Source organism: Fusarium oxysporum, chromosome 3, assembly GCF_000149955.1.
Source record: "Fusarium oxysporum f. sp. lycopersici 4287 chromosome 3, whole genome shotgun sequence".
Classification (NCBI taxonomy): Eukaryota; Fungi; Ascomycota; class Sordariomycetes; order Hypocreales; family Nectriaceae; genus Fusarium; species Fusarium oxysporum.
The window spans coordinates 1,210,679-1,222,881 of NC_030988.1; the positions used below are offsets into that span (position 1 = coordinate 1,210,679).

General features: G+C 49.7%; 5 protein-coding genes across 9 annotated transcripts; 3 read left to right on the forward strand and 2 right to left on the reverse strand.

Annotated features, from left to right (window-relative positions):
• Positions 1–1,535: 1,535 nt before the first annotated feature.
• On the reverse strand, positions 1,536–2,452 carry FOXG_12569 (uncharacterized protein; the record flags this gene model as incomplete). The annotated part of the gene is made up of 2 exons (XM_018392380.1): positions 1,536–1,943; positions 2,000–2,452. The coding sequence occupies 2 exons, from the start codon at positions 2,450–2,452 to the stop codon at positions 1,536–1,538; spliced, it is 861 nt and encodes a 286-aa protein (XP_018252031.1).
• A 688-nt stretch (positions 2,453–3,140) lies between these two features.
• Positions 3,141–4,089, forward strand: FOXG_12570 (uncharacterized protein; the record flags this gene model as incomplete). Its single annotated transcript, XM_018392381.1, has 1 exon — positions 3,141–4,089. One exon carries the CDS (start codon positions 3,141–3,143, stop codon positions 3,939–3,941), a length of 801 nt encoding a protein of 266 aa, XP_018252032.1. The 3' UTR covers positions 3,942–4,089.
• A 25-nt stretch (positions 4,090–4,114) lies between these two features.
• On the forward strand, positions 4,115–8,188 carry FOXG_12571 (insulysin). 5 transcript variants are annotated; one of them, XM_018392384.1, is made up of 4 exons: positions 4,115–4,218; positions 4,311–5,207; positions 5,266–5,875; positions 5,941–8,188. In XM_018392384.1, the coding sequence occupies exons 3-4, from the start codon at positions 5,618–5,620 to the stop codon at positions 7,960–7,962; spliced, it is 2,280 nt and encodes a 759-aa protein (XP_018252035.1). In that variant the 5' UTR covers positions 4,115–4,218; positions 4,311–5,207; positions 5,266–5,617; the 3' UTR covers positions 7,963–8,188. The 5 variants fall into 5 exon arrangements, with proteins under 5 accessions (XP_018252035.1, XP_018252036.1, XP_018252034.1 ...); XM_018392385.1 differs by having other exon boundaries at positions 4,311–4,675; positions 4,828–5,875; XM_018392383.1 differs by having other exon boundaries at positions 4,311–5,875.
• On the reverse strand, positions 5,284–5,539 carry FOXG_21008 (uncharacterized protein; the record flags this gene model as incomplete). Its single annotated transcript, XM_018401339.1, has 3 exons — positions 5,284–5,385; positions 5,441–5,468; positions 5,502–5,539. The coding sequence occupies 3 exons, from the start codon at positions 5,537–5,539 to the stop codon at positions 5,284–5,286; spliced, it is 168 nt and encodes a 55-aa protein (XP_018252038.1).
• Positions 8,189–10,741: 2,553 nt separating the features above from the next.
• FOXG_12572 (insulysin) lies at positions 10,742–11,752 on the forward strand (the record flags this gene model as incomplete). Its single annotated transcript, XM_018392387.1, has 3 exons — positions 10,742–11,258; positions 11,312–11,638; positions 11,685–11,752. 3 exons carry the CDS (start codon positions 10,742–10,744, stop codon positions 11,750–11,752), a joined length of 912 nt encoding a protein of 303 aa, XP_018252039.1.
• Between the last annotated feature and the right edge of the window lie 451 nt (positions 11,753–12,203).

The following is a 12,203-nucleotide window of genomic DNA, read 5'->3' on the forward strand; positions in this document are numbered from 1 at the left end:
GATATCGGTGGCCGAGCTGGCCCCTATAGCCATTGCAAATACAGATGATCTGGCGATTGCATAGGTCATCGTAGTTCGTGGCCCTGCATGAATCCACCTACTCTGTGTTGTGCATACACATGTCAGTTACCATCATACTCTTGATGCAGGAAGCTTAACGAATCATCAACCGCACCTTCAGCCCTCAAGATTCGGTACAGGGGAGGGGATCCCATTAGCTGAGAAGCAGGAACGAGATCAATAGGATTGATTGAAATGGTACCACCAGCGTTCTTTCCTGGAGCTCCCACGATCGGTTGCAAACCCAATCAGCATTATCATGGCCATAGATTACCAAAGGCAGAACGTCACAGATCCTTTAGATTCTAATATTAAGGTGTATAATAATTCTTGCCCTCCGTCAAAAGAATACTAAGGCCCCGTGTACTCATCAATAGCAGGGACACAGTAAATGGTCCGGCCGAGAATGCTAGACGATGCTGCAGCACATCATGGCGCGCTTTGCGATAGTGTCAAGTTCTCTGCAAGGGGGCTTGTTCAAGCAACGGGTCTACATTCAGCTGGTTGAGGTACTCTAATGCCCCACCGCGTAGCTTCAAGCGGACCAACCAACTCCATGCTACTGAGATGATGCAGTCGATAGTCTGATGCTTTCGGTTAGATCACGGAACTGCACTGATTTCATAGTTGATGATGTATTGGATTGCAGAATGTGCCTAAGCGTGGAGATCAAACTCTAAGTCAGCTGCTATCACGTAGGCAGTAGACATGATACACTAGCCCTAGCCTGCCTCAGCAATGGTCCAGTCTGCGCCAGATACGGAGATCTGTAGCGATTTCCAATCAGAAACCGTCGCTAACTATAGCCACGCATCACAGCCACTTGTCGTTTGCAAAGACTGATACAGTTGCCAATGATATGTAGTCTGGTATTTTGAAATGGAAAGTGCTCAGAGAGATCTGGACCACTACTTGACTACGTATGAAGAAACGATTGTGTCTCAGACAAAGTTTACTGTCTTACCTGGGAATAGCTGTGGGTTGAGTATCAGGAGCGAAGACGATAGCGCGTGCGAGGCAGCCCCAAGCGTGCTACGCCCAAAATCAAGATACCCCTTGCTTTACGGCAGGCAATCTCTTTACGAACAAGTTCTATCAAATAGTACATGTCATAAATACAGCTTTAGGCAAGGTACCCTGTTGGTTCCTATATTCTCTGTGCAGCTTTCTTAACTCATAGATCCCCTCAACGCACCATAAAGTTCTCAGACAGAATACTCAAAGATTCTAGGCAAGGCAAAATTATCAAGATTGTTTTGAGATTCTGATATGACTATGTCAAACGATTGGCTCACCGCGTTTACTCTCTACTCTCTACTCTCTTCATAACCCTAGGTCTAACAGACATCGTCAGATAGGTGGGAGACAATGCGGCGGGTTTTGGTTCAACCTTTATACAGTAGGGTGTCATCCAACTCCCTTGCTATTCATCTAGAGCTCATAATCTGTCCAGAACACCAGTGCAATCCAAAAAATCAAGAACCATCGTCCCAGCCCGCCCCTTGACCACGCTTCTTACGAGGCACAAAAGCTATTTTTTCAAGACTCTTGGGAGGCTCGTAAGCTCCGTCGTCACGATCCTCCTTGTCATTCGCATCGTCTGCCTCATCGGAGTATCGCTTCTCATCCTCTTCCGCCATCTGGCCCTCTGAGCTCTCTGAATAGCGTCGCTTCTTAACAACGCGGATTAAGGGCTTCGGTACCTCCTTTTGTTCTCGTAGCAGTTTGCGCCGTTCGGCCTTAGCCATCATGTCTGACATGTCGCGGTATGAGATTAAGAAGGCAGTGTTGGGACAGCCTTGACATAGATTGTCAGGCGCAAAGTCGTGAAGGTGTAGTGTCAAGGCACCGTTTACAGGGTTCTTGTTGGCGTCTCGAAAAGGCTGAATCAGTCAGCTTGTTCCTTTCACGTATGAAGCTGAAAGAACACAAGATATACCTGTAGCTGAGCAACTTGCTCAATATCCATGTCAACTCCATCATCATTTTGTGCTGGGCTGAACGTGGGCTTCCAAACTGATATGGTGGACTCTTTGTCTTCATTGAGATCAATGCCAAGAACCACTTTGATCTGTCCATTGGTATGATAGATGTATCGTCTGGCAATCCGTCGCAACTCATCCGGGTCTTGAGTCAATGCGACCTCGAGAACTACGCCCGGGTGCCTGGCTTTGTCATGCTCGAACTGCGCATCCGGTTGTTGTTCCCATTTGTCTTCACCATCGACCAGAACAACACGAGAAGACAAAGCATTGTTGATGCTATTGGTGAAGGCGCGAGCTTGTCGGTTCTGGCGTCCGATTTCGCGAATTTCATCGATGATAGCGCTTCTTGGCGTCGAGGGTTGTAGTCGAAGCGTCCAAAGGCAGCTTGGATTTTGTCGTGGAGGCATGTATGAACAACTAACAATTGTTTCGATAGGGATATAGAGCCTCACCGCCATACTTCACATGGTTACGGATGTTGCTATTGGCAAACATCTATTGTAACGTTTCGGGGACGTACCTTCCAGGTCTCGGAGCCGGCGACCATGTTCTTCAGCCGCAACATGACCATCCTTGTGCAGAGTTTGAACCATGTCACGTAAGCTACAGCTATCTGCCTTCAGAACCAGAAAGGCTTGATCGCTGCTCAATGGTGAAAAAGTATGATTGGACTAACCGATACCAGTGAGATGAGCTTCTCGATATTCGATTCTCTCCGATGGATGTACGTTAATGTGATGAAAGCCCTCCTTTCCAGAGACTGTTGTAGAGACTTCCTTTCCATCTCACTTCCAGCAATCCGCTACAGATGTGACGGAAACCACCAGCCTTATCCAGCGGCCAAAGATATCATACTGATCCCAGTCACTAGACGCCGAGGGAGACATGCCGGGCTCAAATGCATGTTGTGTGCCGGGGTCCCTGACTGCTGTGATTCATCAGGTACAAAGGATGTCAGTTGAATATAAGAACCAGAGATTTTAGCTTCACTGTCTTGGTATAGATGTTTGCTACGCCGAGAACGATCAAGAACAAAGAATCACAAACTAGCACATTCCATCTCTGCCTTCATTGTTGGATCCTCACCGAGGCGCAATGACAAGCAATGAATTGGCCTCTGTATCGTCGGCTTCATCATCTTCTCCCCAATCTCCTACAACTTCACACAAGAGTAGCCATGCGGACGACCTATTCGCCGAAGGGCTATCAAGTGCCACGGCAACTACGATTACTAGTGAAAATCAAAGTGAAGATGGAAATTTGGAGCCCAAGACAGCAACGCTGGCCGACAACTCTATACCAGCACCTTTGGAACATCACCGCAACCGGATGGAGCTATTTGGCATGTGGACTCAGAACATTCGGAATCAGATGGTGATGCCTGAGGCAAATCCCATTAGCATTTGCCTTCAGCTACTGGGACCAGCCGTTGTCCTTCTCCGCGAGCTCCAGCAGGCTGTTGGTGTCGAGCCGAGCAGCCCTCTTGGAAGATTTACCGCCGGGACTGTCGATGGCTGCAAGACAAGCACCGTAATCATGGAAAAAACGATTGATGCATCTTTTACTGTTGAGATCGATTTAATTGGCAAGTTGTCCCTTGAGAGCATTGGCAAGCGGTTTGGTGATAGCGAAGCTCCCTTCATCCACGATATGATATTTGGGGACGCCGTATTGTTGAAGCTAATGGTGGACATGCGGAAGTATTGTCATGACTCCGAGCACGTGTCGTCACTGCCTATAGCACTTCAGTATGCTGCTGCTACTGTTTACTTAGACTTTTTCGAATGTTGCGTCAAGGTGCTTGTCCAGAGAAAGAAACGCAAACAACCAGACACGGCCGTTGGGAAGGAAGATCCTGGAGAGATTGCTACCCTGAACACTGTAGTCATGTATTGAATCAGCCGCTCCATGTGCCTCACCCAATCATTATTGGGTGAATTCATAGACTCGGTCAGTCTTCAAAGTGGCTGTGAGGGGGCGCAGTGGGTAAGGCGGACTTCTGTCACTGCCAGCAAATATTTAAATCAAAGGCTTTTGTCCAGAAACTCAGAATGCAATTTCACTTCTCATTGTGCCATAAAACTTGAGAGTCAGTATGGAAGCATCCAACAGTTATCGTTCAGCGCCGTGCTTCAGTTTGCCGAGTACGGCCTTTGCACCTCCACCCCAACAGGCAAGTACAAAACAACAGAGACTTGAGAAGGGCCGGTGCCCAAGAGGAAGCTCACTGCTTTCTGACAGGGCGATCTAACAGGCGCTTCACAGTAGAAACAACAGAGGCTAGTTGATTGAGCGACACCTCGCTGTTCGCAAAACAGTCGAAAGAACATGTTCGTGTAAGGATGGCCGACCCAAACATTGCGATGACCGTCGTGCTAATTCTATTGGTATCAATGTGGTTCCCCGCCTACCTACCAGGAATATCTTTGGTGTTGCCGTCGCTGATGGGATGACTTTGTGGACCTCGCCTCCGCCCGCCCTCGCTTCTTACCAACCTTTCCTTGTCGCTGCGTTATCTAAATTGCCATGCAGCAAGGCATCAGAGGCAAGGTGCCCCACAAGCTCCATCACCCCGGCACTACCAATTCAGCCCTAGACCCGCAGTCACACAGGATGGGTTGCAGTGGATGGTACAGTGCGAGCCCTCCCCAATAGAGAGACAGGGTTCGCCTAGATGGGACATTTTTCAGGGTGGTTCGCTCTGACAGGCGGCAACAGCCATCCTTGCTTTTCGACAGGGGCCAGACACGCCGCACACCCCTGACGCCGCTAACAGAAGTAGCTAGATTTGGTTCACCCTGCGCTCGCCAGGGGATCCCCGCCAGCCTCTCAGTCGCCCCTGATTTTGTCTCAAAAAGGAGCAAGACATGCAAGCCCACAGCAATTGAGACGAGACCCGATTGGAAAAGCCAATGGCTTGCGTTGAGTAGTTTCCGGCCCTCAATTTGAGCCATGTTCCGTTCCGTTTCCTCTTTTCTTCTTCTTCTTCTTCTCCGAGCCCTCCTAACCGAGCTAACAACGACAGCTAGCAGCCATGTACGGATACGACCAACTCTTAATACGAACATCGGCTCAAACACCCCTTACCACTCACCGCAGCCGGCTTAGCGGTACTTTGGAACGGCCGTGGACCATCTGCACAGGCTTGTACTATGCATGGGAGTGAGGTACCTCGTTTGCATGAACTCATGAACTAAGACGCTGAGGAAATGTGGAACAGACCTGTGTCCCATTGCCTTCACTCTGCACCTTTGTTACTGGGAGGTACGGGCCACTGCAGGCTTCGGCTGCAGATCTTTCGGTCCCATGCCATAGACTTCTTGTCTCCTTCCTTTGATGCCTGGATTGCTCAGGTCGGACCAGCATTGTCCATCCCCAGCTTCGCACTAACTTACCCGCCCTGCACCCCAACCATTACCATGACTATAAGTGGTTTCGACCTTGCCAACATCTTACCTCGATCTTAGGAACGCTTGGCCGATCTCAGCTTTCATTGTTATTGTGTTCACCTCTTTTATTTTATCACGCCAACGAATGCCGAGAATCTATGTCTTAACACAATCGCATCAGCAATGCCTCACTCGGAACGCGAAGAAGATGCCCCCACAGTAGCGGGCAATGCTCATATACCCGTGACGCTTGTTACTGACTCCCTCGAGAAGCCTTTACAAGACGATCGTAAATACCGAGTTATCCGTCTGGGGAACGAGCTCGAGGTTACCCTGGTGCATGATCCCAAGACCGACAAGGCCAGCGCTGCGTTAGATGTCAATGTGGGATACTTTAGCGATGAGCCTGATATTCCCGGTATGGCCCATGCGGTCGAACATGCAAGTGCTCCGATCCAACAGCTGTGATGTACAGGCGACAGGCTAATATCTCTCCCTGACAACAGCTTCTCTTCATGGGCACCAAGAAATTTCCAATTGAGAACGAATACGGCCAATATATCTCCGCCAATGCAGGAGATTCAAATGCTTACACAGGGCCGACATCGACAACCTTCTTTTTCGATATCTCTGCCAAGCCGGACAATGGCCAGGAACCTTCCGATACCAACCCATCTCCTCTGCGCGAGGCTCTCGACCGATTCGCCCAGTTCTTCATTGAGCCTCTCTTCCTTGCCGAGACCTTGGATCGAGAGCTACAGGCTGTCGATTCAGAACACAAAAAGAATCTCCAAAACGACACGTGGAGGCTGCCTCAGCTAGGGAAGTTTCTCTCTAACCCTGAACACCCGTTCTGCCACTTCGGTACTGGCAATTTTGAGGCTCTCAAGACACTTCCCGAGGCACGTGGAATTAATGTGAGGGACAAGTTTATCGAGTTTCATGCCAGACACTATTCAGCAAACCGCATGAAACTAGTTGTTCTAGGTAGAGAACCGCTTGACGTGCTTCAGAAATGGGTCGCTGAGTTGTTCTCTCCTGTCATCAACAAGAAGCTTCCGCCAAACAGATGGCCCGGCGAACTTCCTTTCAGGGAAGCCGATCTCGGTAGGCAGTGTTTCGCGAAGCCTGTTAAGGACTCGATAGAGCTTAACCTGCAATTCCCCTTTATCGATGAGGAGTCTATGTTTGCTACTCAGCCTAGCCGATATATTAGCCATCTCATCGGGCACGAGGGCCCGGGAAGTATCATGTCATGTATCAAGTCCAAAGGTTGGGCAAATGGTCTTACCGCCGGTGCCTCCCCCATCTGCCCCGGTGCTCCTGGTACCTTTGATGTAGAGGTCCTTTTGACGGAGGAGGGTCTCGAGAACTACCCTGAAATCGTCAAGATCTTTTTCCAGTACATCAGTCTCCTGCGCGAGAGCCCGCCCCAGGAGTGGATCTTCCAAGAGCAGAAGAAAATGGCTGATATCGATTTTATGTTTGAGCAAAAGACGCCTGCCTGTGAATTTACCTGCCGAATCAGCTCTGCCATGCAAAAGCCTCTTCCTCGGGAATGGCTGCTTAGTGGACACAGCCGTCTCCGAGAGTTTGCACCTGATGAGATCCAAAAGGCCCTTGCCACGATTCACCCGGATAACTTCCGCATGACCATTGTATCACGCGAATATCCTGGCAACTGGGACCAGAAGGAAAAGTGGTACGGAACTGAATATCGACATGAAAAGATCCCCGATGATCTTATGGAGGAGTGCAGGAAAGCCTTTGCAGTCTCTCCCAAAGATCGACTGTCTGCCCTTCACCTACCTCACAAGAACAAGTTTATTCCTACCAAGCTCGAGGTCAAGAGGAAGGAGGTGGATAAGCCGGCACAGAACCCCAGGGTTATCCGCAATGATTGCATTGCCAGGACATGGTGGAAGAAGGATGATACATTCTGGGTTCCTCGCGCCAACGTTGTTGTCAGCTTGAAGACACCACTTATATATGCTTCAGCAGAAAATAACGTCAAGGCTCGACTGTTCTCGGACCTCGTCCGTGATAGGCTCGAGGAGTACTCGTACGACGCGAAGCTGACTGGCTTGCAGTACAACGTCGGTCTCCATTCGCGCGGTGTGTTCCTGGAGATTGGCGGCTACAATGATAAGCTGCCCGTGCTCTTAGAACAAGTCGTCACAACAATGCGAGACCTGGATATCAAAGAAGATCGTTTTGAGATCGTCAGGGAGCGCTTGATCCGAGGATACAGCAATTGGCAGCTGCAGTCAGCCTACTGTCAGATTAGCAACTACACCAAGTGGCTCAATGCCCCCGGAGGGGACTTTATAGCAGAGGAGTTGGCAACGGCGCTCTCAAGCGTCTCACTGGAAGGTGTCAGGCTGTTCCAGAAGCAGATGCTTGGACAGGTCTTCATCGAAGTGTACGTAAACGGTAACATGTACAAGAAGGATGCTCTTAAGGCCACCCATATGGTCGAGTCCAGGCTGGCGAATCTATCTATATCTATCTACCGGCATCTTATGTAGATAGATGTAGATGCTTAGTCATAATCTGCAATGTAGATAGATAGATGTAGGCTACATGTAGATGTAGATAGATTCGGTAGATAGACGGTCGGCTAATCCTCGGCCGTGTCGTCGCCCACCTCCTTCAGCAAACCTTCATACCCTTCCAGTAGCCCAGCCCGTAACCACGACCTTACCGTCTGAGTAACGGCAATTGTGCTTGCATCTAAGCGTGACCTCTTGGGCGAAACCATACTACCAGCGGAAGAAAAGGTCCTCTCACACTCAGAAGCCATTGCTGGAACAGAGAGGATGTCAATCGCCATTTTCGCCACTCGCGGATATTCAAATCGCTTCGCAGACCAGTATTCGAGAGGATTGTCGTATGTTGTGTATATGTCTTGCTTTGTAGACAACCACCTCTCCAGTTCGTCTGTGGCTTCGTCATGGCCATGGCGGGTGGATGATATTAATTCGTCTTGGAAGGAATCAAATGGATTGTACTCGCGCGCCCTCACCGCGGCAGGAAGGTTACTGCTCGAGATTTCCCACTGAGCGGGAAGGTCGCGATACTCCTCTTCCCAGAGCTTTTGGATGAGCTGGCGTGCCGCAAAAAGCCATTCCTCCTTCTCACCGTAGGCTTTTGTCAAGAACGACCACTGTATACCGGGGTGAAGAACCGTGGCTGCATAGTAAATTGGCGTCTCATCAAGCTTGGTGTAGTACTTGTTGAGCTTGACCCAGGCCGAATTGACGCACGAGGAATAGTAACTAGGCTCCGCCCGGTGTGTTGCCTCAGTCTTTGCTTTCTCCAGCGTAGAAAGGAGGAATTCGAATGCGACGGCAACCTGCCAAATAATTCCATATTGAGCTTCAACGCCTCCCTTACGAACTCGGAGCTGACAGTCCCCTTCAAGCCGCAAAAGACAGGAATCGAACATTCTAAGAATATCTCTGAACCAACTGAGGGCATCCCAGTCTGCGTCACTTAGTAGATTTGCTTCCTCAAGACATCGAGGAATTTGGCTTGGCGGCTGGGTACGGGTAGATCGGGGTCGTTGAAATTTTCTGCTTGATTGAATCGTAATGTCAATGAGCTCCTCCAGATAGCGTCGGAGCTTAATTGCTCGCTCGATCATATAATATTGAGATAGCCAGCGTGTGCTGTTGTCAAGGACGACATCAAGAGTGCCTGGATAGGACTTGTCAGGGTCCTCATCTTGTAATTTCCGCAGAATTGCTGTCGCTTTATTCGACCGATTGACCCAGACGACAAGGTTGTGGAGTTTACCTACTGGACCTCTTTTTGTCCACTCTGCAAAATCGTCCGCATCAATGTCCTCGAGTGTATTGCTGTCTTTAATGAAGAGGAGCGCTTTGGCGACAAGATGAAGAATATGCCCGAAACACCGAATCCTTCTGCTGGCCGGATTCTGCCACTGGAGCTTGTGGCCTATTGCTTCGACTGCTCCTTCATTGCTTGCGGCGTTATCGAGAATAATGTATCCAACCTTGTTGTTTGCAATCAACTCGAAGTCATCTAATACCTCCATAACAGCGGCTGAGATATTTTCTCCCGTGTGCGCTATGGCGACGTTTGGGAGGCCAAGGACGATCTTCCGTGGCTGGAATGTATCTTCATCGAGAAAGAAGGCATTTATGGAGAAGAATGAATGTCTGTTCCGGGACGCCCAGCCATCAAATGCAATATGAACCTGGCTTGGGCTTCGTGATAGCGTGTGGATGACGCGCGATTTGTATGTGTTGAACTCGTCGATGATCCTAGCCCGAACCGTTTCATGGGTCAGATTGGCGCAAGTCTCGTGAACCAAGGGGTTCAGGTACTGAAAGACCTTTTGGAGGCCTTTATGCTCCGGTACGCGAAATGACAAATTTGCATCGGTGATCCACTGGACAACATGGCGCTGGAACGTGGCCTTGTCAAATCGAGTAACCAACTCGTCGTGAAAGTCGTCCCTCTTCCGTTTCTTGGCTGCCAAATCATGAAGGGTCAGTTGATTCGGGGGCCGCTCCTGCATATATCGTGTTGCTTTTGATGGATCTGGATGAAAAATATTGTGGGCCTTGCTGAGATGACCTTCAATGTTCCGAGTGTTGGACGAGACATAAGCCTTTGGCCGGGGAACGCCATGCTGGACACAGTGGCAACAGAGCCATGTATGGGGGCCAGACTCATTGCCTTTGGACCTAGCTTGAACGTCATAGCCGTGAGCCCAAAACCAGCCGGTAGCTTGACCAGTTCGAGCTGAGAGGACCCAATGGCTGCGGACAGCTTGCGATACTGCATCCCAGTCTTTGATGATTGAATGGCTGCTGCGAGACGAGGAATTGTGCATAGGCAAGGTTGGGTCTTCGGGACAGGATATTTCCGATATGGTAGTATCGGTTGCGTAACTGAATAAATCGCTTTGAGGTGCCATTTGGGCAATGGTTTTGGGTGGCATTAAGGGCAATGAGAATATGTCAAACTAAGACCCAAGCGAAAAAGGGGGATGGCGTGGGGAAATCGGGAAATGAGGGACGGTTAGGGAAGGGATTTTCAGAGGTACCGATACTTCGGTGCAGGAGGATGCCACCAGTACCGAGAAAGTACAACTACCTCACCCAATTTTCACCGCGGTCTTGGCATCTATCTACATTTCGTCTATCTACCGGACCTCCAGGTAGATAGATAGAAGACCCACATGTCCTCTGGTAGATAGATAGATGTAGATCTACATCTATCTACATCTACATTTCATCTACATCGGTAGATAGATTCGCCAGCCTGGTCGAGTCCATGCTGAAGCCGCGGGTTTTGCCCAAGGCCCAGTGGCCTATCCTGCGGTCACTCATTCTGACCAAAGGTTCCAACTACGTCTTCAGAAAGACCCTCAAGGATCCCGACAACGTCAACCACTGCGTCGGGACTTGGTTTTATGTTGGTAGCAGAGACGATCGCGACGTTCGAACCAAGACTCTACTTCTGGAACAGATGCTCCGTGAGCCAGCCTTTGATCAGCTCCGGACTAAGGAGCAACTCGGTTACATCGTCGGGAGCGGACGTCGATCATTCTCGACGACATATGGTTTCCACTTCCTCATCCAGAGTGAGATGGCACCAGAGTTCCTTGACTCGCGTATCGAGGCTTTCCTCATGAGGTATGCGGACACTCTGGAGAAGATGAGCGAGACTGAGCTTGAGGATCACAAGCGAAGTTTGATCGTCCGGCGTCTAGAGAAGCTTGGAAAACTGGAAGAAGAATCTAAACAGCATTGGGACGAAATCGAAAGCGAAGAATATGATTTTGAGTTTCGTAAGTCAAGGAAACATAAAGTCCAAGATTGTGAACATGCTAATCACTGGTAGGTCAACTCGATGCCGCCCGGATTAGACAGCTAACCAAGGCTGAAATTGTGGATTTCTTCAACCAGCATCTCAACCCTACTTCCAGTCAGAGGGCACGCTTATCGATTTATCTAAAGGCCCAATGCAAGGCTGAAGGGGTCGATAAGCGACAGGAAGAGGCTCAGAAAAACGCTGACGAGGAGCCGCACGCTGGAGATGCCGTTGAGGCGGCCGAAGAAATTACCAACGTCAGGTTTTGGAAAGCTGGTCTCACTGTCAGCTCGGGGGTCAGACCTGTCAAACATGTAAGCGACTTTGAGCGTTGGTATGTGCCGCTTAAGGCTTGCCGTACGAACTTAAAGCATTGGGTCTATGGTACTTTGTCACGGCTTAGGTGAAGCCGAGGGTGAGAAGGTCGGTCCCTTCTACGCGCAGGCAATATCTCTTGGGAATGAACAGTAGATGACTACCATGGCAGAACCCTACGTAGCCATACTCGATTTCCTAACAAGCACCGCCACTCTTTGTAATCTCTACCCCAGGCATTGCAATGCGCTCAATAGGCTGAAGGGGTCAATAAGCGACAGGAAGAGGCTCAGAAGAAAGCCGATGAGGAGCCCTGACCGGGGGATGCTTTTACGATGGCCGAGGAAATTACTGATGTTAAGGGGCCAGACCGGTCAAGGATATTGATGAGTATGAAGATATGGATGCAGCACTTGAAGGGGTGTCAGGTTAGGTTGCGGGCTGGGTTCCTCCTGGGCATACCACCTGGATGTCGATTGAACTTCTCCAAGTATAATGTTGTTTTAAATATATCTCTGACGTGTAACTGATCCGTCCGTCCCACCTATCAGAGTCGAAAGAAGTGAGAAGGTGAGAGCGTGCCGTCTATGTGATCATGAATGGGACT